At 45.0% G+C, this 23,985-nt stretch overlaps 1 protein-coding gene across 2 annotated transcripts in view; it reads right to left on the bottom strand.

Annotated features, from left to right (window-relative positions):
* LOC126291947 (organic solute transporter alpha-like protein) overlaps positions 1-23,985 on the bottom strand; it is a 150,363-nt gene that overhangs the window by 62,865 nt on the left and 63,513 nt on the right. For both annotated transcript variants that reach the window (XM_049985695.1, XM_049985696.1), the window contains exon 3: positions 6,807-6,958. In XM_049985695.1, coding sequence (XP_049841652.1) covers positions 6,807-6,958 — 152 coding nt within the window. The remainder of the gene's footprint in view (positions 1-6,806; positions 6,959-23,985) is intronic.

Here is a 23,985-nt window from a genome sequence, read left to right as displayed (position 1 = left end):
ACATTCCACGCTCCGATCCGTAGAACGCCAGTTTTCTTCCTCCTGATAACGACATCCTCCTGAGTAGTCCCCGCCCGGAGATCCGAATGGGGGACTATTTTACCTCCGGAATATTTTACCCAAGAGGATGCCATCATCATTTAATCATGTCCTCGGGAAAAATTACGGCTGTTGTTTCCCCTTGCTTTCAGCCGTTCGCAGTACCAGCACAGCAAGGCCGTTTTGGTTAATGTTGCAAGGCCAGATCAGTCAATCATCCAGACTGTTGCCCCTGCAACTACTGAAAAGGCTGCTGCCCCTCTTCAGGAACCACATGTTTGTCTGGCCTCTCAACAGATACCCCTCCGTTGTGGTTGCACCTACGGTACGGCCATCTGTATCGCTGAGGCACGCAAGCCTCCCCACCAACGGCAAGGTCCATGGTTCATGGGGGGGAAAGTTATTTACTATTGTTATTTATACCTGAATTAACTTTCCCTTTACCATAAACTTACTTTACAAATCTATTCTACAAAAATCCCCTTTGTTTATATCCACACTTCTTCGAAATGTTCTCACACTAAATCCTACTACATAACTCGTTAAACAATTATCTTAATATTGACCTTAAACCACACTCACCCATCATTCATACTGCTAAAACACATTTATAACATTTTACCTACACAAAAAAAACATAATAACACTTTATGAAAATACTAGAACAGCTTATCAAAAACATTCTATTACTTTAGTGCACTCCAGTGGACAAAATCGACACTAAAATCAAATTCCCCCTATCCAATACTGTCCTCTATCGGCTGATACATAAACTACGTGCGCGCCCAGTCTCGCGTCACCATCTGTCACTATCCAGCTCTGAGACACATCTCCCACTTAACCGCCTCCAAGACAGGATCGTTACACGGCGCTACGCCTCAACCAGACTTGGAGGAAAATGTGATGACCATTGCGGAAGGCGGCCGTCATGTCAGTACCAGGCAGTCGGTCCACCCGTACAGGGTAAGCCACATGACCGTGTGGAACGTTCTCCATGACAATAGTTACTAGCCTTATCACTTAAAACGTGTGTAGGACCTACTAGCGATAGACTTTCCACAGAGGGAGCAGTTTTGTCACTGGTTTCTTCACCAAGCAGCCACGATTCTGGGATTTTTCACCTATGAGGCCACTTTTATGCAGAGTGATATCGTCATCTTTCATGACAGTCATCTGTGGGGCAGTATGCTCAACTCCCATGGTATGGTGACAGCGAATCATCATGCAGCCAGAATGTGGGACGGCTTTTTTGTGGTTTTAGGGCGCACAACTACAATGGTCATTAGCGCCCAGACTAAATTATGAATGCACTGCGAGGCAAAGGGCAACACTATAAAAGCCACATTAACAGGAGAGGGGTTAAAAGAAAACAGCATAATCAAATGTCCTTAGACAGGTTTGTCAAGTGGATAAAACGACGAACGCGAGCAGCTGTTCCTGGGTCATCCGCTATAATGGCATCCAGAGTACATGACAGGCCAAGATCAACACGCAGTGCATTAAAATTCGGACAGGACGGTAAAATGTGGCGTACCGTCAGCAATTGCCCACATGGGCAGAACGGCGCCGGCGCAGCCGTCAGCAGATGGCGGTGGCTGAACCGGCAGTGTCCAATCCGTAACCGGGCCAAAAGGACCTCCTCCCGCCAAGAAGGGCGTGAAGAGGTCGTCCAAACCGCGGGGAGAGGTTTCAAGGCCCGAAGCTTGTTTTTAGTAAGTGTAGACCAATCGGCATGCCACAGGGGAACCGACATGGCCAGGAACCCACAGAAAGGTAACCAGAGAACAGTCGTCCGCCAGCTGCTGAAGAGAGCGTTCGATCCGGTGCACGAAAGGGTGAACCGGATACCGATCACTGAGGCTCTGGATGGCGCTCAGGGAATCAGAGCAGATGACTTTAACAGAATGTCGGTGTGGCGGATATAAAGAACAGCCTGATAGAGGGCAAAGAGCTCAGCTGTGAAGACCAAACAATGGCCATGAAGCCGGTATGTGAAACTGTGTGCCCCAACAATAAAAGAGCACCTGTCATTTATCTTAGAGCCATCTGTATAAATGTGGGAGAGAATAATTGGCGACCACATTTTGGAATGTCGCCTAACAGGCCGGAATTTTCGACCTTTCTTGCAGGTGACTTTGCCTTCCCTGTTGGGAGAATTGCCATTGATGATTCGAAGGGTTGTGTGGCTGCTACATGATGGTGCTGCAGCCCACTTCACCGTTAACGTCCAGACGCATCTGAATCATGTCTTCCCTGGTCGATGTATCAGACAATGCGGTCCAGTTGCATGACCTGCTCATTCATCGGATCTCAACCCGTGCAATAACTGGTTATGGAGCTATCTCAGAAGTAACATGTATGCAGAGCGCATTCTAGATGTGGAGACAGTGGAGCACCATATTCATGCTGCCTTTGACACTGTTTGGATGCAGCCTGGTTGATGTAAACGTCTGAAACATGATATGCTATGGCACATACACTCATGCATTGAGGCACATAGAAACCATTTTCATCACATACTGTAACGGTGGCTGCATGGTACAGCACGTATTAGACCGCAGTGTCTGAACAATGTATAGTTGAATAAATGGTCTCTATCAGGGAAATTAGGCATTTCCAGACATAAGTTCATTATATCTTTCTTGATCCATATCGTCTCATCCATTAGTCCCTAGAGTCTGTACTCAGTGAAAAAATCACCCTGTATAAGAACTGTAGCGACGTCCATGCAACATCCAACCACTTGAAAATATGTTCAAACGTGTGTGAAATCTTATGGGACTTAACTGATAAGGTCATCAGTCCCTAAGCTTACACACTACTTATCGTAAATTATCCTAAGAACAAACACACACACCCATGCCCGAGGAAGGACTCAAACCGCCGGGACCAGCCGCACAGTCCATGACTGAAGCGCCCCAGACCGCTCGGCTAATCCCGCGCGGCCCATCCACTTCAAAATGGCAGAGGAAAGCTAGTGGGGAGTTAATCACTTGATGCGGCGTGAAACCTGAGATTATTTTATTGTTCTGAAAAAGTTATGCTTTAACTGGTAGTCAGTGCACACCGTATGTGAAGCTGATAAATAACGCTTAGTACTAATGGCACACTTTAAACTCACTTCCCTGGAAGCAGCAGCCAGTGCACTATGACCCAATCATAAACTTTCGCTCCTAGCGTCCACCACATCGGGGCTAAGTTAAAATAGCAATTAGGTGAGCACAGGATTGTACGAGGGTTGATCCAGAAGTAAGGTTTCCAGAGAGCTCCAGCCACACTGGAAGGTGTTATGTGAAATCTGTCAACACCGCTCTGCGCGGCTGTTCCCCCACTCTTGATTCCGTCCAGCCGCGCTTCACTGCACCTGCTCAGTGTTGGCTCAGCAGCAAGCCATGATGGAGGTGCCCATTGTTGATCTCGCCAAGTGCGAGATTCGTTCTGTATTTCGGTATTGCACGCCACTTGAGGACATTCATCATCAAGTGTACGTCCGCTCGACACGTCCGAAAATGTCGCAGGAGTTTGGTGTCAGTCGGAAGAAGGTCCACGATGAAGAGTGGAGTGGAAGACCATCAGTTTCGGAGGCGGTTATCGAGAAGGCCCAACGCAAATTGCTTCAGAACAGGAGGATCACCGTCTGTGAACGTGTTGCTCAGATCATTAGGAGATCTTACAGTACAGCTGAAAGAGCTCTGACAGAAAAATTGGGGAGTCACAAGTGTCGCACTCGATGGGAACTGGGTATGCTGACAGCAGAACACAAGGAGAAATGCGTTCACTATGCTCGTCAGGTTCTTGAAAAGTGTCAAGAAGATAAGGAAGGATTATTGGACTCCATTGTTACAGGAGACGAAAGAAAAATCCCAATAATGGCGTAAGTCAAAAATGGTTCCAATGGCTCTAAGCCAACATCTGAGGTCATCAGTCCCATAGACTTAGAACTACTTAAACCTAACTAACCTAACGGCATCACACACATCCATGTCCGAGGAGGATTCGAGCCTGCCACCGTAGCAGCAGCTCGTTTCTGGACTGAAGCCCCTAGAACCGCTCGGCCACAGCGGCCGGCTATGGCATCAGTCAGTGTCACCACTGGCAAAGGAATTAAAACAAACTCCTGCTGGCAAAACCATGGCCACTGTGTTTTGGGGGCGTGAAGGGATACTGGTGATGTATTTCAGGGAACATGGAACAATAATCAACTCAGGCAGTTGGTGTGAAACACTACAGAAACTCAGGCAGGCAAGCTGTCCAGAAAGGTCAGAGAGGATGACTGACAAAAGGTGCAACGCGGCTTGCCGATAACGCCCGACCTCACATCTTCCCCAAACCTAGAAACTTTTGACAAACTTTGGTTGGACTGCCATGTCCCACCCACCTTACAGTCCACACCCCACTTGCTCCCCAAGTTAACCCTTTCGTGGGCAAAATTATTGAGTTGGTTTTTTTAGTGAATGGAGAGCAGATAGTAGTTAACAGATAGGTATATTTATCATACAGAATATCAAATTTGCTCCAACTCTTACACAACAAGGTGGGAAGTATTCTTCCCACTGCCCTTCCTTGGAGTTAAATGACAAAAACAACTTTTTCAATATATATTTATTTGATAAATTTACTTCTCTTGTTACAATGATTGTTCACAATTACTTGTCATGAAATTTTCTGAAACATGGGTCTTTGCAAAGTGGTATTTGATAATATGTACAAACACAGCGAGTGCTCTTTTCTGCGGCTTTGGTACTACAATGACGGCACCTCCTGTAGGTTTCTCCTAAAATGGGTTGATGCTCCCCTACAGCCACATGACGGAAATCTTCAGGTACTTTACTCATTTTTGCCAGAAAGACAGGTTTTTGTCCATGCCTCTTTTGGGATGGGAAGCCATCGATCAATTGTCTGGATAGATGGATCCTGTATGTGAGCTGATCATGCTGTCCACTTTCACTTTTGCTTATTTTCCACAGGATAAAACTGTTCACTGCAGCAACGTCCACCAGAAAATAAAATAGTCTGTGCCACCATTACAAAGAATGTCTGCCAATAGCATACCTTTCTCGTAATTATCGACACCACCCATTATTTTGTTGTATTCTGCCACAGCTTCAGGACAAGAAGTCTCTGTACTAGTATCATCCCTGATTTTACTTTTCACTCTGGCTGTTTCTCATGGGTCATGAATTGAGGACAGGAAGGTGACTGCACGGTTATCCATCCATTTTACTGCAGAAATGGCTCGTTTTGTTTCAGACTGGAATTCTACTCGTTCCAATTTTACGTTTTCCTTCATAAATTAGGGTAAATCAAAAGTATTTACCTTATACTATAGCTTTGAGAAAAAAAAATCACAAAATGTCACGCTAACAGCACTGAAAGGCTCCTCTACAGAGCTATACAATGCCTCTGCGCGAAGGTACAGCAAAAACGGCGGGAACTCCCGATTGGAAACAGTACCCTATACTGTTCACTAGGTGGTAGCACCTTACAGAGGTGGGAACTGTGAATCCCACAGGACTAGGAGCGAGTTCATTGTAGTGGGAAGCATGTTCCCCACGGCTCACGAAAGGGTTAAAGGAACACATGGATGGCCAACACTCCTGGAACGACGATGAAGACGAAGAAGAGGTGAAATACTTCCTTAACAGGTTGGCTGTGAAATTCTACATGGAGGTACAGAAATTGGAGACACATCTATAAAAATGCATAGAAAAAGATGGGGATAATGTATACAAATAGAGCTAAATTTATTCTTTCTAACTATGAGAATAAAGGATGCTGTGTATTTGCCAAAATGAAGGGAACCTTACGTCTAGATTTCTTTTTTCAGCATGTTGATGCGTGCCATATGTACCAGGTGATCAAAAAGACAGAATAAATTTGAAAACTGAATAAATCACGGAATAATGTAGATAGGGAGTTACAAATTGACACACATGCTTGGAATGACATGGGGTTTTATTAGAACCAAAAAACTACAACCGTTCAAAAAATGTCAGACAGATGGCGCTTCATTTGATCAGAATAGCAATAATTAGCATAACAAAGTAAAGATGATGTTCTTTACAGGAACTGCTCAATATGTCCACCATCATTCCTCAACAATAGCTGTAGTCGAGGAATAATGTTGTGAACAGTACTGTGAAGCATGTCTGGAGTTATGGTGAGGTATTGGCGTCGGATGTTCTCTTTCAGCATCCCTAGAGATGTCGATCACGATACACTTGCTACTTCAGGTAGCCCCAAACCCAATAATCGCACGGACTGAGGTCTGGGGACCTGGGAGACCTAGCACGACGAAAGTGGAGGCTGAGCACACGATCACCGCCAAACGGCGCGTGCATGAGATCTTCAACGCGTCTAGCAATATGGGGTGGAGCCCATCCTGCATAAACGTCGTACGTTCCAGCAGGTGTTTATCAGCCAGGCTAGGAATGATGCGATTCTGTAACATACCGCCGTAGCTCTCACCCGTCACGGTAGCAGTTCTGCTGTCCAGCGCCATCTGTCGGTCATTTTGTGAACTTTGTTTTTCTTTGGTTCTAATAAAACCCCATGTCATTCTAAGCATGGGTGTCAATTTTTACCTCTCAATCTGCATTATTCCGTGGTTTAATAAGTTTTCAAATTTATACTGACTTTCTGATCACCCTGTACTTTTGGGTTCAGAGTTTTTTTTCTAAGTTCATTAGGCCTCGGATAGACAGAATTAATGTCCTAACAGCTATCATCGCAGAGTGTGGCTGCCGGAGTGGAGTTTCACTACTCACCGGGTGTATGGCGAGCACGGCGGCGGTGTCGCCCTTGACCTGGCGGGGCGCCCGCTGGACGATGTCCCTCATGGTGGTGGCGTACAGGGCTATGGTGATGGCCACCACAGCCAGGGCGGTGCACACCAGCACGATGATGAGCGGGTCCACAGCTGCGGGCACACACACCACATGCCGCAGTTTGAGTCTCGTACAGATCCCAGTATGGAGGACATAGTGACAGACATCCCTGGGGTTGTGAAGCAGCTGAGTGGGTTGAAAATAAATAAATCGCCAGGCCCTTATGGGATTCCAATTTGGTTTTACAGAGATTACTCTACTGCATTGGCTCCTTACTTAGCTTGCATGTATCGCGAATCTCTTGCCCAACATAAAGTCCCGAGAGACTGGAAAAAAGCGCAGGTGACGCCTGTATACAAGGTCTTACAAAAAGGTACGGCCAAACTTTCAGGAAGCATTCCTCACACACGAATAAAGGAAAGATGTTATGTGGAGATGTGTCCGGAAACGCTTAATTTCCATGTTAGAGCTCATTTTAGTTTCGTCAGTATGTACTGTACTTCCTCGATTCACCGCCAGTAGGCCCCATTGAAGAGAGGTAATGTTGACTTCGGTGCTTGTGTTGACATGCGACTCATTGCTCTACAGTACTAGCATCAAGCACATCAGTACGTAGCATCAACAGGTTAGTGTTCATCACGAACGTGGTTTTGCAGTCTGTGTAATGTTTACAAATGCGGAGTTGGCAGATGCCCATTTGATGTATCGATTAACACGGGCAATAGCCGTGGCGCGGTACGTTTGTATCGAGACAGATTCCCAGAACGAAGGTGTCCGGACAGGAAGACGTTCGAAGCAATTGATCGGAGTCTTAGGGAGCACGGAATATTCCAGCCCATGACTCGGGACTAAGGAACACCTAGAATGACGAGGACACCTGCAATGGACGAGGCAGTTCTTCGTGCAATTGACGTTAACCCCAACGTCAGCGTCAGAGACGTTCCTGCTGTACAAGGTAACGTTGACCACGTCACTGTAGGGAGAGTGCTACGGGAGAATCAGTTGTTTCCGTACCATGAACAGCGTTGCAGGCGCTATCAGCAGGTGATTGGCCTCCACGGGTACACTTCTGCGAATGGTTCATCTAACAATGTGTCAATCCTCATTTCAGTGCAAATATTCTCTTTGCGGATGAGTCTTCATTCCAATGTGATCAAATTGTAAATTTTTACAATCGACAAGTGTGGGCTGACGAGAATCCGCACGCAATTGTGCAATCACGTCATCAACACAGATTTTCTGTGAACGTTTGGGCAGGCATTGTTGGTGATGTCTTGATTGGGCCCCATGTTGTTCCACCTACGCCAAATGATTTCATACAGGATACTCTACCTGTGCTGCTAGAACATGTGACTTTACAAGTACGACACAACATGTGGTTCTTACACGATGGAGCTCCTGCACATTGCAGTCGAAGTGTTCGTACGCTTCTCAAGAACATATTCGGTGACCGATGGATTGGTAGAGGCGGACCAATTCCATGGCCTCCACGCTCTCCTGACCTCAACCATCTTGACTTTCATTTATGGGGGCATTTGAAAGCTCTTGTATGCGCAACCCCGGTGCCAAATGTAGAGACTCTTCGTGCTCGTATTGTGGACGGTTGTGATACAATACGCTAGTCTCCAGGGCTGCATCAGCGCATCAGGGATTCCATGCGACGGAGGGAGGATGCATGTATCCTCGCTAACGGAGGACATTTTGAACATTTCCTGTAATAAAGTGTTTGAAGTCACGCTGGGACGTTCTGTTGCTGTGTGTTTCCATTCCATGATTAATGTGATTTGAAGAGAAGTAATAAAATGAGTTCTAACATGGAAAGTAAGCGTTTCCGGACACATGTCCACGTAACATATTTTCTTTCTTTGTGTGTGTGAGGAATGTTTCCCTGTATAAGAAGGGTAGAAGAACGGATCCTCAAAATTACAGACCAATATCCTTAACATGGACTAGTTGCAGGATTCTCGAACATATTCTCAGTTCGAATATAATGAATTTCCTTGAGACAGAGAAGTTGCTGTCCATGCATCAGCACAGCTTTAGAAAACATCGCTCCTGCGAAACGCAACTCGCCCTTTTTCCACATGATATCTTGCGAACCATGGATGAAGGGTATCAGACGGATGCCATATTCCTTGACTTCCGGAAAGCGTTTGACTCGGTGCCCCACTGCAGACTCCTAACTAAGGCACCAGCATATGGGATTGGTTCCCAAGTATGTGAGTGGCTTGAAGACTTCTTAAGTAACAGAACCCAGTACGTTGTCCTCGATGGTGAGTGTTCATCGGAGGTGAGGGTATCATCTGGAGTGCTCCAGGGAAGTGTGGTAGGTCCGCTGCTGTTTTCTATCTACATAAATGATCTTCTGGATAGGGTGGATAGCAATGTGCGGCTGTTTGCTGAAGATGCTGTGGTGTACGGGAAGGTGTCGTCGTTGAGTGACTGTAGGAGGATACAAGCTGACTTGCAGAGAATTTGTGATTGGTGTAAAGAATGGCAGCTAACTCTAAATATAGACAAATGTAAATTAATGCAGATGAATAGGAAAAAGACTCCTGTAATGTTTGAATACTCCATTAGTAGTGTAGCGCTTGACACAGTCACGTCGATTAAATATTTGGGCATAACATTGCAGAGTGATATGAAGTGGAACAAGCATGTAATGGGAGTTGTGGGGAAGGCAGATGGTCGTCTTCGAGTCTATGGTAGAATTTTGGGAAGATGTGGTCGCTGGTGCGACCTATCCCTCAGTACTGCTCGAGCGTTTGGGTACCCTATGAGGTCGGATTTGGGGAGGACATAGAAGCAATTCAGAGGCTGGTTGCTAGATTTGTGACTGGTAGGTTTGATCATAACGTGAGTGGTACGGAAATGCTTCAGTAACTCGGGTGCGAGTGTCTGGAGGAAAGGAGGCGTTCTTTCCGTGAATCGCTACTGACGAAATTTAGAGAACCAGCGTTTGAGGCTGACTGCGGTACAATTTTACTACCGCCAACTTACATTTCGCGGAAAGACCACAAAGATAAGAGAGATTAGGGCTCGTACAGAGGCATATAGGTGGTCATTTTTCTCTCGTTCTGTTTGGGAGTGGAACAGGGAGAGAAGATGCTAGTTGTGGTACGAGGTACCCTCCGCCACGCACCGTATGGTGGATTGTGGAGTATGTATGTAGATGTAGATGTAGATGAAGCTGAGAATACTGGAGCCAAATATTTGAGTAGTCTGGTGCGGAACTGATCCACGGTCTTCACTTATTTGTTAAACGTGGTAATTCATTCTTATAACTTTCAATGAACTACTTATAATAATGCAGATGTGATGCGATGCTGTGTGACGCGTTGAGGATGAAGATGGAGATGAGGATAGAGATGGAGTTGAAGATGGAAAAGATGGAAATGCTTAGCAGTGTAATGTGGTGAGAAGGAATGAGGTGCGATGAGACACAGTGAGATGTGGTGCTATGAGATAGCGATGGCGGCTATCATTGAAACAACCGTTTTTTACTTATACCAGTTTTTCGTCTGCAAGGTGAGTGATAAAATGGCTGAAAATAACTAGTTCCTGTATAAAGCGATCTTCTGTTTTTCACTGTTGTTAGTTCCAGTATTAAACGTAGAATTCGAATGAAAACTGAAAAACTTAATGAATGTGAAGGAGTAGGAGATTTTGATCGATGTGGGGTTGAGACTGTGGCAGGAATCGATTTTAGTGTCTCTGTTTTTAGTGTCCCCGCCTACGTACCAGTTTCTGTTGATCTATCGGTAAGTGGTTTACAGTTTATCATTGAGAAACATGTTTCAAATAGGCAGCTTTAGTGGCGTAACTGTATAGGGAACTGACACACACACTGGTTACGGTTACTACAAGCCACGCCACAAGTTGGGAAACGGGACCAAAGTTTTAGTAGTTTGCTGTCGAGTTGAGATTTTCACACACCAATGTTTTATTCATATCTTACAGAAACTAGCAGTACGGCAATATGCAGCCTTTTAAACACGTCGCTAACGGCAATCAAGTAATTTATAGCAATACAACAATTTAAAAAAAAATTCTTTAAAAAAAAAAGTAGTAACCGTACGGCAATAAGCAACCTTTCCAAACACGCCGCTAACGGCAATCAAGTAATTTATAGCAAGACCACAATTTAAAAAAAAATATTTTTCAAAAAACACAGAAGCTAGCAGTGCGGCAAATAACAGCCTTTCAAAACACGCCGCTAACAGCAATCAAGTAATTTACAGCAATGCAACAGTTTAAAATTTCTTTTAAAAACGGCAATCAAGTCAATTATAGCAATACAACAGTTTAGAATTAAAAAAAAAAACAACTCACAGAAGCTAACAGTACGGCATTAACAGCCTTTCAAAACACGTCGCTAACGGCAATCAAATAATTTATAGCAATACAACAGTTTTCAAAAATTTGAAGAACATTAATAAACAGGCTACTAAAGTAAATACAGAACTTTGCTAATAATGTACGGTGAGGTAGTGAAGCTACCAACATCGCCATTAAAAAAAAATCAAAGGTCTCAGCAAACACACGATTACTGGCAATAAAGGAATGGAGGAATTTAAAAACAAATTTTAAACAAAAGTGTTCTGGAATATCATTAGAACACAGCAGATATGACGGACCCGTGTAAGGCGGCCACAAATAATCCACTCAGGGATGCTCAGGCTAGACAGAATACTGACCAATTTAAATACGCCCGTAAACACAATTGCCACTCTCAGGTTGCTCACTGCACCGACTTTTAGCCAGCGAAAACTTGCTATAAGATGGCTTAACTTGCTGACAGAATTAGAGCTGATCTCGTGCTAGGAAACATTACACCACACAGTCCTGAATGAGCGACCACATGATCAACTAACAAGAAGCATGAGTTTACTCAAAACACACGACAGAATAGCGAAACAATTAAACTGCCAAAACTACACCTCCCATCGGGCAGTAACAAGAGTGTCTTCAATTACACCGGTGCCGGGGACAGGAAACCCTATCGCCGGAGGCCACAAGGCAGAAGAGACACTGGTTTTGCAAACTTATTACTTAATGATTGAACCTTTCACTAACTTAACTTGCAATTATGCTCGAACAGGCAGTACACCACCTCCGATGGAAAGTATCCACACATCCGACAGCGCACGCGTCGCCAGTGTACCCAACACGCCACGGTCACGCGACAACACGCTCTGTCACCGGAGTTCACGTCTCCTCTGCAACGTTTACGGGTAGTGACCGCTCCTTCATGAGAGGTGTCTCCTTTTTAAACTCCAGTGTTGAAACGGAGAAAGAGGCTTGTTAATGTCCCACCAAGGTGAAATGAACAGCAACTACTCGTGGGGCGATTCTGTATACAACCAACCCGCGGGGAGCTCTTCCGTCAACTCCACCAGCTCGTTACACACATCCGACATACATCACGTGGCGACTCGATACAACCGATCACGCCTGGTCCGCGCTGGCGAGCCACACTGCCCTCCCGTGTCCACCACACTCTCTCAGCGCACCCCCTTACTTCCGCGCCACTAGACGAAGTTGCCTCCGGTCGAAGATCTCACTTCCTCCATAGCAGTTTCCCGACACCAAATCGCAGATATCGATGTCAGAGAGAAAAGACAACCGAACAGCCACTTAATGACAGAAAACATATCAAACAAACATGTCAGGGGAAGAAAAGGAAAACCAACGCAATCTAAACACAAGGTGTTTACATTGCACGAGTCGATACACGGCTCAGGAACATATCAACTATACGAGGCGTTTTCAGAAAGTAAGTGTACTGTGGCCAAAACAGGGCGGTGTTAGCGGCGGATCCTGTGACCACAGCAAGCATCGCAGGGACACGGTAGTTCTTAACCAATGTTGTGGCACTCAGCTGCGTGAAAGATGTCGGTAAGAAATCCAGCCAAGTGCGAGCCACATGCTGTGGTTCGCTTTATATTCGCGGAAAGAATAGCAGAACGAGTGTGTTTAAATGGTATGGGCAGTTAAATGAGGCAGAAATAATGTTCATGACAAACAGGGGAGTGAGAGACCCTACAGTTTGACTTTTGAGGTGATGAAAAAATAGAGCAAACTGTTCGTGAAAACCGCCCCTTGACAGTGGATGAAATTTCTGCCAAGTTTCCGCAACTCTCCAGAACTGTCTTATACGAGACAACGAAGCGCTGATTTATCGAAAACTATGCACAATATGTGTCCCAAAACACTCGACAGAGCAGCACAAGAAAAATCGGGTCAGTAGCGCCCGCGAGGCTCTTGAACTACTTGAATTGGAAGCTGAGGAAATTCTGAGCTCTGTTGTGACTGGAGATAACACGTAAGTGGCTCACTGCACTCCTGAGACAAAAAGACAGCGGCACAATGGCGTCACAACAACTCCCCATCTGCCAAAGAATTCAAAACCACAATTTCTGGCACAAAAATCGTAGCCACTGTTTTGGGACCGGAAAGGCATCATTTACGTCGAATTTCTGTCTCGGGGAGAAATCATCAACGATATTGTGAGACCCGAAAAATCTGAAAAGCAGCATTGAAAACAAAAGGAGGGGGATGTTGACGAGAAGAGTGTCCTTGTCGCACGACAACGGCAGTCTTCACACTGCCTTTGCAGCCAAAGCGCTCTTGGATTCATTCTGTTGGGCACTTTTCGACCCCTCCCACCTTCACGTATTCTCCTGACTTGGCGCCTTCAGATTATCATGTATCCACCTCCCTGAAGGCGCGCGTGAGTGGAATTTATCGACCTACGAGCATTTGCGAAAAGAGGTTGTGAAGTGCTCGAAGGAGCTAGCGGGAGAGTTCTTCGAGGAGGGTTTAAAGAAGCTTTCAAGGGGATGCTGATTATGTGGAAAAATAGTTAACAATAGAGTCAACAATATCCTGTAATTTTTTTTAAATACTCTTCTCCTAAACTATAAAAATGTAGAACACTTTGATATACCGGAGACAAAGTAGCGCCTGAGGGCCGGCAACCCACATAACACCACAGAGCACGAGGTTGCCTATACCCAAAGGCGTACCCAAAAGCAGCATGGTAAACATCGGCTATTTACACAAAGATAATGTAAATAGGCATTTCGAGCACTACTTTCTGCAGGGGGAGCCCGAGCCACGGCCTGCAGGAAGTATCACTACGCCGAAATCTAATTGGCTGGAGAGAGCTATTTAGGGGCTAGAACCAGGCCCGAAGTTCAGTTCACGCCGGATGCCGACCTCGTGTACTGCAACCGTCGAAAATTAGGTCTTCGTCTCGGAATTGGACTGTTACTAGTGTGTGAGTGTGTTACAACGAAGGTTTGTGGAAAATAAGAAGTGAACTTTTGTTTTCCTCGATTAGGAGACTTTTCTCGTTATTGTTACTTTTCGTTTGTATATTAAGTTATCTACCTTCTGAACTTCCATCAATAAAAGTTGTGTTGTGAAAAACTGCGAATTGTCAGTCACAACACTTTCTGAACATGTCTCGTATATTGTAAACGCCGACGAAAGAGACCATCCAAAGCTTCCAGTGTCTTGCACATTTTCCTGAAAAAAGACCTAGGGCTCGTTCATTTCTGCGAAAGCGACAACTATCTGTGTCACGTACTTGGATAAGTTGGAGACCTGGCTTTTCACAACTGGTTGCAAGGCCATTACAACGTTTCCCGCACGTAAGAACATTTCTTAACAGTGAGCTGCCTCAGCGATGGATCCAAAGGAGTGTGCGAGTCTAGCTTTGCACCACTGGCCCCCTTAGGCCGCTTCCTCACACGATCTGATCTTTCTCTTTTCTTTTCTGACTCTTAAAGAATCTCTGTGTGTGGTTTTCCTTCCAGCAACTTTCAGTGAAGTACTACGCCACAGAGCGACATCGATGCGACGTGCTCACCAAAGTATGGGATGAGTTTGACCATCTCTGGATGTTTGTCTCACCTGGTAGAAGGCACTTTGGACATTGCAACGACTGAGTTACATTCGATCCTTTATATCCTCATCAAATATTAACTCCAAACATAGGACACGACAGTGAATTGCAAGCGTTTTCTGAGTGATTTGAGCAAAATATTTTTATCGAATTTTGTGAAAATATGTTTCATATTCTCTTCAACTAACAGCTTCAGAATCGCAACCGGCTTCGAGGTCTAGGAAAAGAAGAACCTCGACGAAGGAACGAAACCGTTGGAAGTGTCGAACAGTCGCCTAACGGCACGGAGATTACAGCTGGCTGTTGCCGTGCCCAGGAAATGGAAAAATTAATTGTATTCCTGCAGACAAAAGTATAGAAATCTAAAAAGACATGACTATCGGGATGACTGATTCAGCATAGCGAAAATGCAGTGAACTTTGCTATAACGCATTTTACAAGCTTTAATAATTTGTATAGTAATTGCGAGTTCATTCTTCTGGAATTGGATTACATCAGAATTCAAGAAGTTTATAACTCAGGCTTCAACTTGCAGAGTTGTTACGTAACCTCTATGCAATTGATTTCAGTTTTGAAACCTTCTTTTCCTGAGTTACAGTCAGTGTGTACAGCTTGTAAATTGAGCTTGATTTCATGTGCATTGCCGTCAAACTCTTAAGCGGTTATTCTTATAGCTTAGTGTCACTAGAAACTGTAAATTGAGGTAAGGGTATGTGACGTGCAACTGTGCAGGAAAACGAAGTTTTGAGCTTTAATATTAAAATTTGATCTTTTGTAGTTTTTTTTATTTGCAAAATGTGTAAAGTAATTTCATCGCAGCACCTTACCACTTCCTCCCTGCTCCTACCACTACACGGGGTACGTGAAAACTGTGGTGTACGAGACACCCGTGCAGTCACTGCCAAGATCCTGTGAGAGGAATGCCAGAATCCGGAGCTGCCCGTGACATGCGTGGAATCTTACCAAGGGGTCGCAAGAGACCATCAGGCGATACACAAAATGTACCAAAATTGGTGGCTGTCATATCGAGTTCCTTCTGTAAGTGAATTAAAGTGTTTACTGACAGTAGTGTATAATGTCGACTTTAGTCCTTGCCTAGCTTGTGTGGTCCCAATTTCCAGCACCCTCCTCCGCATTCCAGAGACGCTAGCACGCAAACAATGCGTTTTCGAACGTAAGTTTATTGGCATAATGTGCTCACGTAGTTCGCATCTACCAACTGTCACTATCTCCAGCTCACGTGGCGCGTTCAATAAGTAATGGATCACATTTTACTTTCTGAGATCAAATTAATTTTAGTCTGGATTCCCGTACAATACCTAATTTCTCACTCCTTCGACTGGAAAGCCAATTTTTCAGTATAACCTCCCATCAATGCGATGGCCTTACGCCACTTCATTGCGAGAGCCTGCATGCCAGCGTAGTATGACTCCACTGGTCGACATCGGAACCAAAGTCTCGCAGGATCAGTAACCTTCCCATCATCCAAGTAGTGCTTCCCATGGAGCGCATCCTTCATTGGGGGCCAAAGAGATGAAAGTCGGAGTGCGAGATCCGGGCTGTAGTGTGGATGCGGAAGAACAGTCCAATGAACTATTGTGAGCTCCTCTTGGGTTCTTTTATGAGGGCTTGTGCTGGCACGGTGAAGGAGAAGTTCGTTTGTATTCTTGCGGTGACGAACACGCCATTTCTTCAGTTTCCTAAGGGTACCCCATTCGGTTCTCCGGGCGGGGACTGCTCAGGAGGATGTCGTTATCAGGAGAAAGAAAACTGGCATTCTACGGATCGGAGCGTGGAATGTCAGATCCCTTAATCGGGCAGGTAGGTTAGAAAATTTAAAAAGGGAAATGGATAGGTTAAAGTTAGATATAGTGGGAATTAGTGAGGTTCGGTGGCAGGAGGAACAAGACTTCTGGTCAGGTGACTACAGGGTTATAAACACAAAATCAAATAGGGGTAATGCAGGAGTAGGTTTAATAATGAATAGGAAAATAGGAATGCGGGTAAGCTACTACAAACAGCACAGTGAACGCATTATTGTGGCCAAGATAGATACGAAGCCCACACCTACTACAGTAGTACAAGCTTATATGCCAACTAGCTCTGCAGATGATGAATAAATTGAAGAAATGTACGATGAAATAAAAGAAATTATTCAGATAGTGAAGGGAGACGAAAATTTAATAGTAATGGGTGACTGGAATTCGAGTGTAGGAAAAGGGAGAGAAGGAAACATAGTAGGTGAATATGGATTGGGGCTAAGAAATGAAAGAGGAAGCCGCCTAGTAGAATTTTGCACAGAGCACAACTTAATCATAGCTAACACTTGGTTTAAGAATCATGAAAGAAGGTTGTATACGTGGAAGAACCCTGGAGATACTAAGAGGTATCAGATAGATTATATAATGGTAAGACAGAGATTTAGGAACCAGGTTTTAAGTTGTAAGACATTTCCAGGGGCAGATGTGGACTCTGACCACAATCTATTGGTTATGACCTGTAGACTAAAACTGAAGAAACTGCAAAAATGTGAGAAATTAAGGAGATGGGACCTGGATAAACTGAAAGAACCAGAGGTTGTACAGAGTTTCAGAGAGAGCATAAGGGACCAATTGACAGGAATAGGGGAAAGAAATACAGTAGAAGAAGAATGGGTAGCTCTGAGGGATGTGGTAGTGAAGGCAGCAGAGGATAAAGTAGGTACAAAGACGAGGGCTGCTAGAAATCCTTGGGTAACAGAAGAAATATTGAATTTAATTGATGAAAGGAGAAAATATAAAAATGCAGTAAATGAAGCAGGCAAAAAGGAATACAAACGTCTCAAAAATGAGATCGACAGGAAGTGCAAAATGGCTAAACAGGGATGGCTAGAGGACAAATGTAAGGATGTAGAAGCTTATCTCACTAGGGGTAAGATAGATACTGCCTACAGGAAAATTAAAGAGACCTTTGGAGAGAAGAGAACCACGTGTATGAATATCAAGAGCTCAGATGGCAGCCCAGTTCTAAGCAAAGAAGGGAAGGCAGAAAGGTGGAAGGAGTATATAGAAGGCTTATACAAGGGCGATGTACTTGAGGACAATATTATGGAAATAGAAGAGGATGTAGATGAAGACGAAATGGGAGATACGATACTGCGTGAAGAGTTTGACAGAGCACTGAAAGACCTGAGTCGAAACAAGGCCCCCGGAGTAGACAACATTCCGTTAGAACTACTGACGGCCTTGGGAGAGCCAGTCATGACAAAACTCTACCAGCTGGTGAGCAAGATGTATGAGACAGGCGAAATACCCTCAGACTTCAAGAAGAATATAATAATTCCAATCCCAAAGAAAGCAGGTGCTGACAGATGTGAAAATTACCGAACTATCAGTTTAATAAGCCACGGCTGCAAGATACTAACGCGAATTCTTTACAGAAGAATGGAAAAACTGGTAGATGCAGACCTCGGGGAGGATCAGTTTGGATTCCGTCGAAATGTTGGAACACGTGAGGCAATACTGACCTTACGACTTATCTTAGAAGAAAGATTAAGAAAAGGCAAACCTACGTTTCTAGCATTTGTAGACTTAGAGAAAGCTTTTGACAATGTTGACTGGAATACTCTTTTTCAAATTCTAAAGGTGGCAGGGGTAAAATACAGGGAGCGAAAGGCTATTTATAATTTGTACAGAAACCAGATGGCAGTAATAAGAGTCGAGGGGCATGAAAGGGAAGCCGTGGTTGGGAAAGGAGTGAGACAGGGTTGTAGCCTCTCCCCGATGATATTCAATCTGTATATTGAGCAAGCAGTAAAGGAAACAAAAGAAAAATTTGGAGTAGGTATTAAAATTCATGGAGACGAAGTAAAAACTTTGAGGTTCGCCGATGACATCGTAATTCTGTCAGAGACGGCAAAGGACTTGGAAGAGCAGTTGAAGGGAATGGACAGTGTCTTGAAAGGAGGATATAAGATGAACATTAACAAAAGCAAAACGAGGATAATGGAATGTAGTCAAATTAAATCGGGTGATGCTGAGGGAATTAGATTAGGAAATGAGACACTTAAAGTAGTAAAGGAGTTTTGCTATTTAGGAAGTAAAATAACTGATGATGGTCGAAGTAGAGAGGATATAAAATGTAGACTGGCAATGGCAAGGAAAGCGTTTCTGAAGAAGAGAAATTTGTTAACATCGAATATAGATTTATGTATCAGGAAGTCGTTTCTGAAAGTATTTGTTTGGAGTGTAGCCATGTATGGAAGTGAAACATGGACGATAACTAGTTTGGACAAGAAGAGAATAGAAGCTTTCGAAATGTGGTGCTACAGAAGAATACTGAAGATAAGGTGGATAGATCACGTAGCTAATGAGGAGGTATTGAATAGGATTGGGGAGAAGAGAAGTTTGTGGCACAACTTGACTAGAAGAAGGGATCGGTTGGTAGGACATGTTTTGAGGCATCAAGGAATCACAAATTTAGCATTGGAGGGCAGCGTGGAGGGTAAAAATCGTAGAGGGAGACCGAGAGATGAGTACACTAAGCAGATTCAGAAGGATGTAGGTTGCAGTAGGTACTGGGAGATGAAGCAGCTTGCACAGGATAGAGTAGCATGGAGAGCTGCATCAAACCAGTCTCAGGACTGAAGACAACAACAAACAACACCACAGTTCACTTCAGAATTGACAGGTGCATTGCGAGGGAGGACATCAAACAGAACAGCCCCCTCACAGACCAAGATGCCTGTTGCCATGACTCTACTGGTCTCAGACTGTGGCTTTGAGCTTTTTCGGGGGAAGGGAGGTGCGGCGTGTGAGTTAACGAGCATTGCGCTCTCATTTAAATATTGTGAAACGAACGCTGTCGTCCAGCACCGCGTGCCACAAAGGGCGCAGACTCACCACGACGTGAGGAAACTCCGAGGCGTCTATTGTCTATTGAGGCCTAAGCGCTGTAGTGTGCGAGTGAGACAGGCGAGAACCTACGTCACAGATTGTGGCCAAGGAGACGTTTTTTTTTTTGGTCATCAGTCTACTGACTGGTTTGATGCGGCCCGCCACGAATTCCTCCCCTGTGCTAACCTCTTTACCCGTGCCACCTTAAGAATTTGAAAGAGAGTATTCTAGTCAACATTGTCAAAAGCTTTCTCTAAGTCTACAAATGCTAGAAACATAGGTTTGCCTTTTCTTAATCTAGCTTCTACGATAAGTCGTAGGGCCAGTATTGCCTCACATGTTCCAATATTTTGTACGGAATCCAAACTGATCGTCCCCGAGGTCGGCTTTTACCAGTTTTTCCATTCGTCTGTAAATAATTCGCGTTAGTATTTTGTAGCTGTGACTTATTAAACTGATAGTTCGGTAATTTTCACATCTGTCAACACCTGCTTACATTGGGATGGGAATTATTATATTCTTCTTGAAGTCTGAGGGTATTTCGTCTGTCTCATACATCTTGATCACCAGATGGTAGAGTTTTGTCAGGACTGGCTCTCCCACGGCTGTCAGTAGTTCTAATGGAATGTTGTCTACTCCCGGGGCCTTGTTTTGACTCAGGTCTTTCAGTGCTCTGTCAAACTCTTCACGCACTGTCATATCTCCCGTTTCATCTTCATCTACATCCTCTTCCATTTCCATAATATTGTCCTCTAGTGCATAACCCTTGTATTGACCCATTATATATTCCTTCCACCTTTCTGCTTTCCCTTCTTTGCGTGGAACTGGGTTTCCATGTGAGCTCTTGATATTCATACAAGTGGCTCTTTTTTCTTCAAAGGTCTCTTTAATTTTCCTGTAGGCAGCATCTATCTTACCCCTAGTGAGGTAAGCCTCTACATCTTTACATTTGTCCTCTAGCCATCCCTGCTTAGCCATTTTGCACTTCCTGTCGATCTCATTTTTGAGACGTTTGTATTCCTTTTTGCCTGCTTCATTTACTGAATTTTTATATTTTCTCCTTTCATCAATTAGATTCAATATTTCTTCTGTTACCCAAGGATTTCTACTAGCCCTCGTCTTTTTACCTACTTGATCCTCTGCTGCCTTCACTACTTCATCTCTCAAAGCTACCCATTCTTCTTCTACTGAATTTCTTTCCCTGATTCCTGTCAATTGTTCTCTTATGCTCTCCCTGAAACTCTGTACAACCTCTGGTTTAGTCAGTTTAGCCAGGTCCTATCTCCTTAAATTTCCACCTTTTTTTTGCAGTTTCTTCAGTGTTAATCTACAGTTCATAACCGATATATTGTGGTCAGAGTCCACATCTGCCCCTGGAAATGTCTTACAATTTAAAACCTGGTTCCTAAATCTCTGTCTTACCATTACATAATCTATCTGAAACCTGTCAGTATCTCTAGGCTTCTTACATATATACAACCTTCTTTTCTGATTCCTGAACCAAGTGTTAGCTATGATTAAGTTAGCCCCAATCGATATTCACCTACTACGTTTCCTTCTCTCCGTTTCCCTACAACCGAATTCCAATCCCCCATGACTATTAAATTTTCGTCTCCCTTCACCGTCCGAATAATTTCTTTTATCTCACCGTGTGTGTTCACTATGCTGTTTGTAGTAGATTACCCGCACACCTATTTTTTTTTCGTTATTAAATCGACTCCTGCATTACCCCTATTTGATTTTGTATTTATAACCCTGTATTCGCCTGACCAAAAGTCTTGTTCCTCCTGCCAGCGAACTTCACTAATTCCTACTATATCTAACTTTAACCTATCCATTTCCCTTTTTAAATTTTCTAACCTACCTGCTCCATTAAGAGATCTGACATTCCACGCTCCGGTCCGTAGAACGCCAGTTCTCTTTCTCCTGATAACGACATCCTCCTGAGTAGTCCCCCCCCCCCCCCCCCCCCGTGATCCGAATGGGGAACTATTTTACCTCCGCAACATTTTACCCAAGAGGATGCAATCATCATTTAACCATACAGTAAAGCTGCATGCTTCACCCGGTTTCAAAATATCTCAGATGATAGCATTGCACTATAGCTGCCATCCTTGAAAGCTACCAATTGTAGCTATGTTATATATCGATTTACGACGTCTTTCATATCTTTTTCATTATGCAAATGATTGTCAAACACCGAATTCTCCAGATTTACGCAAAAAGTGAATGAAGCACGAATACCTCACATTTTGTGATACCTGCGTTTTTATTTCACGAATAGTTTACTACTTTGCCGGTAACTTTATTTCAATATTGATCGCAAGTGCTGAAAGAAATTTAAAAGTGATCCATCGCATGTGTCACGGGACAGCACCTTTGTAAAAGAATGCCAAAAGACAATTCTCACAAGCAGCTATAATAATTGTTTAAATTACACTATGTGATCAAACACCCCACCAAAAACATACGTTTTGCATGTTACATGCAGTGTGCTGCCATCTACTGCTAGGTACTCCATGTAAGCGACCTCAGTTGTCATTATACACTCCTGGAAATGGAAAAAAGAACACATTGACACCGGTGTGTCAGACCCACCATACTTGCTCCGGACACTGCGAGAGGGCTGTACAAGCAATGATCACACGCACGGCACAGCGGACACACCAGGAACCGCGGTGTTGGCCGTCGAATGGCGCTAGCTGCGCAGCATTTGTGCACCGCCGCCGTCTGTGTCAGCCAGTTTGCCGTGGCACACGGAGCTCCATCGCAGTCTTTAACACTGGTAGCATGCCGCGACAGCGTGGACGTGAACCGTATGCGCAGTTGACGGACTTTGAGCGAGGGCGTATAGTGGGCATGCGGGAGGCAGGGTGGACGTACCGTCGAATTGCTCAACACGTGGGGCGTGAGGTCTCCACAGTACATCGATGTTGTCGCCAGTGGTCGGCGGAAGGTGCACGTGCCCGTCGACCTGGGACCGGACCGCAGCGACGCACGGATGCACGCCAAGACCGTAGGATCCTACGCAGTGCCGTACGGGACCGCACCGCCACTTCCCAGCAAATTAGGGACACTGTTGCTCCTGGGGTATCGGCGAGGACCATTCGCAACCGTCTCCATGAAGCTGGGCTACGGTCCCGCACACCGTTAGGCCGTCTTCCGCTCACGCCCCAACATCGTGCAGCCCGCCTCCAGTGGTGTCGCGACAGGCGTGAATGGAGGGACGAATGGAGACGTGTCGTCTTCAGCCATGAGAGTCGCTTCTGCCTTGGTGCCAATGATGGTCGTATGCATGTTTGGCGCCGTGCAGGTGAGCGCCACAATCAGGACTGCATACGACCGAGGCACACAGGGCCAACACCCGGCATCATGGTGTGGGGAGCGATCTCCTACACTGGCCATACACCTCTGGTGATCGTCGAGGGGACACTGAATAGTGCACGGTACATCCAAACCGTCATCGAACCCATCGTTCTACCATTCCTAGACCGGCAAGGGAACTTGCTGTTCCAACAGGACAATGCACGTCCGCATGTATCCCGTGCCACCCAACGTGCTCTAGAAGGTGTAAGTCAACTACCCTGGCCAGCAAGATCTCCGGATCTGTCCCCCATTGAGCATGTTTGGGACTGGATGAAGCGTCGTCTCACGCGGTCTGCGCGTCCAGCACGAACGCTGGTCCAACTGAGGCGCCAGGTGGAAATGGCATGGCAAGTCGTTCCACAGGACTACATCCAGCATCTCTACGATCGTCTCCATGGGAGAATAGCAGCCTGCATTGCTGCGAAAGGTGGATATACACTGTACTAGTGCCGACATTGTGCATGCTCTGTTGCCTGTGTCTATGTGCCTGTGGTTCTGTCAGTGTGATCATGTGATGTATCTGACCCCAGGAATGTGTCAATAAAGTTTCCCCTTCCTGGGACAATGAATTCACGGTGTTCTTATTTCAATTTCCAGGAGTGTACATAATGAGGGAGCAGAATGGGGCGCTCCGCGCTACTCACGGACTTCGAACGTGGTCAGGTGATTCGGTGTCACTTGTGTCATACGTCTGTAAGGAAGATTTTCACACTCCTAAACATCCCTAAGCCTACTATTCCCGATGTGATGGTGAAGTGGAAATGTGAAGGGACACGTACAGCACAAAAGTGTACAGGCCCACCTCGTCTGTGGACTGATAGAGACCGCCGACAGTTGAAGAGGGTCGTAATGTATAATAGGCAGATATCTATCCAGGCCATCATGCAGGAATTCCAAATTGCAAGAACTATAACAGTTAGGCAGAAGGTGAGAAAACTTGGATTTCATGCTTGAGCGGCTGATCATA

This window comes from Schistocerca gregaria, chromosome 9, assembly GCF_023897955.1.
Source record: "Schistocerca gregaria isolate iqSchGreg1 chromosome 9, iqSchGreg1.2, whole genome shotgun sequence".
NCBI classification, from domain to species: domain Eukaryota; kingdom Metazoa; phylum Arthropoda; class Insecta; order Orthoptera; family Acrididae; genus Schistocerca; species Schistocerca gregaria.
The sequence above is the reverse complement of the archived record's forward strand: the minus strand, read 5'-3'. Positions and strand labels throughout refer to the sequence as shown.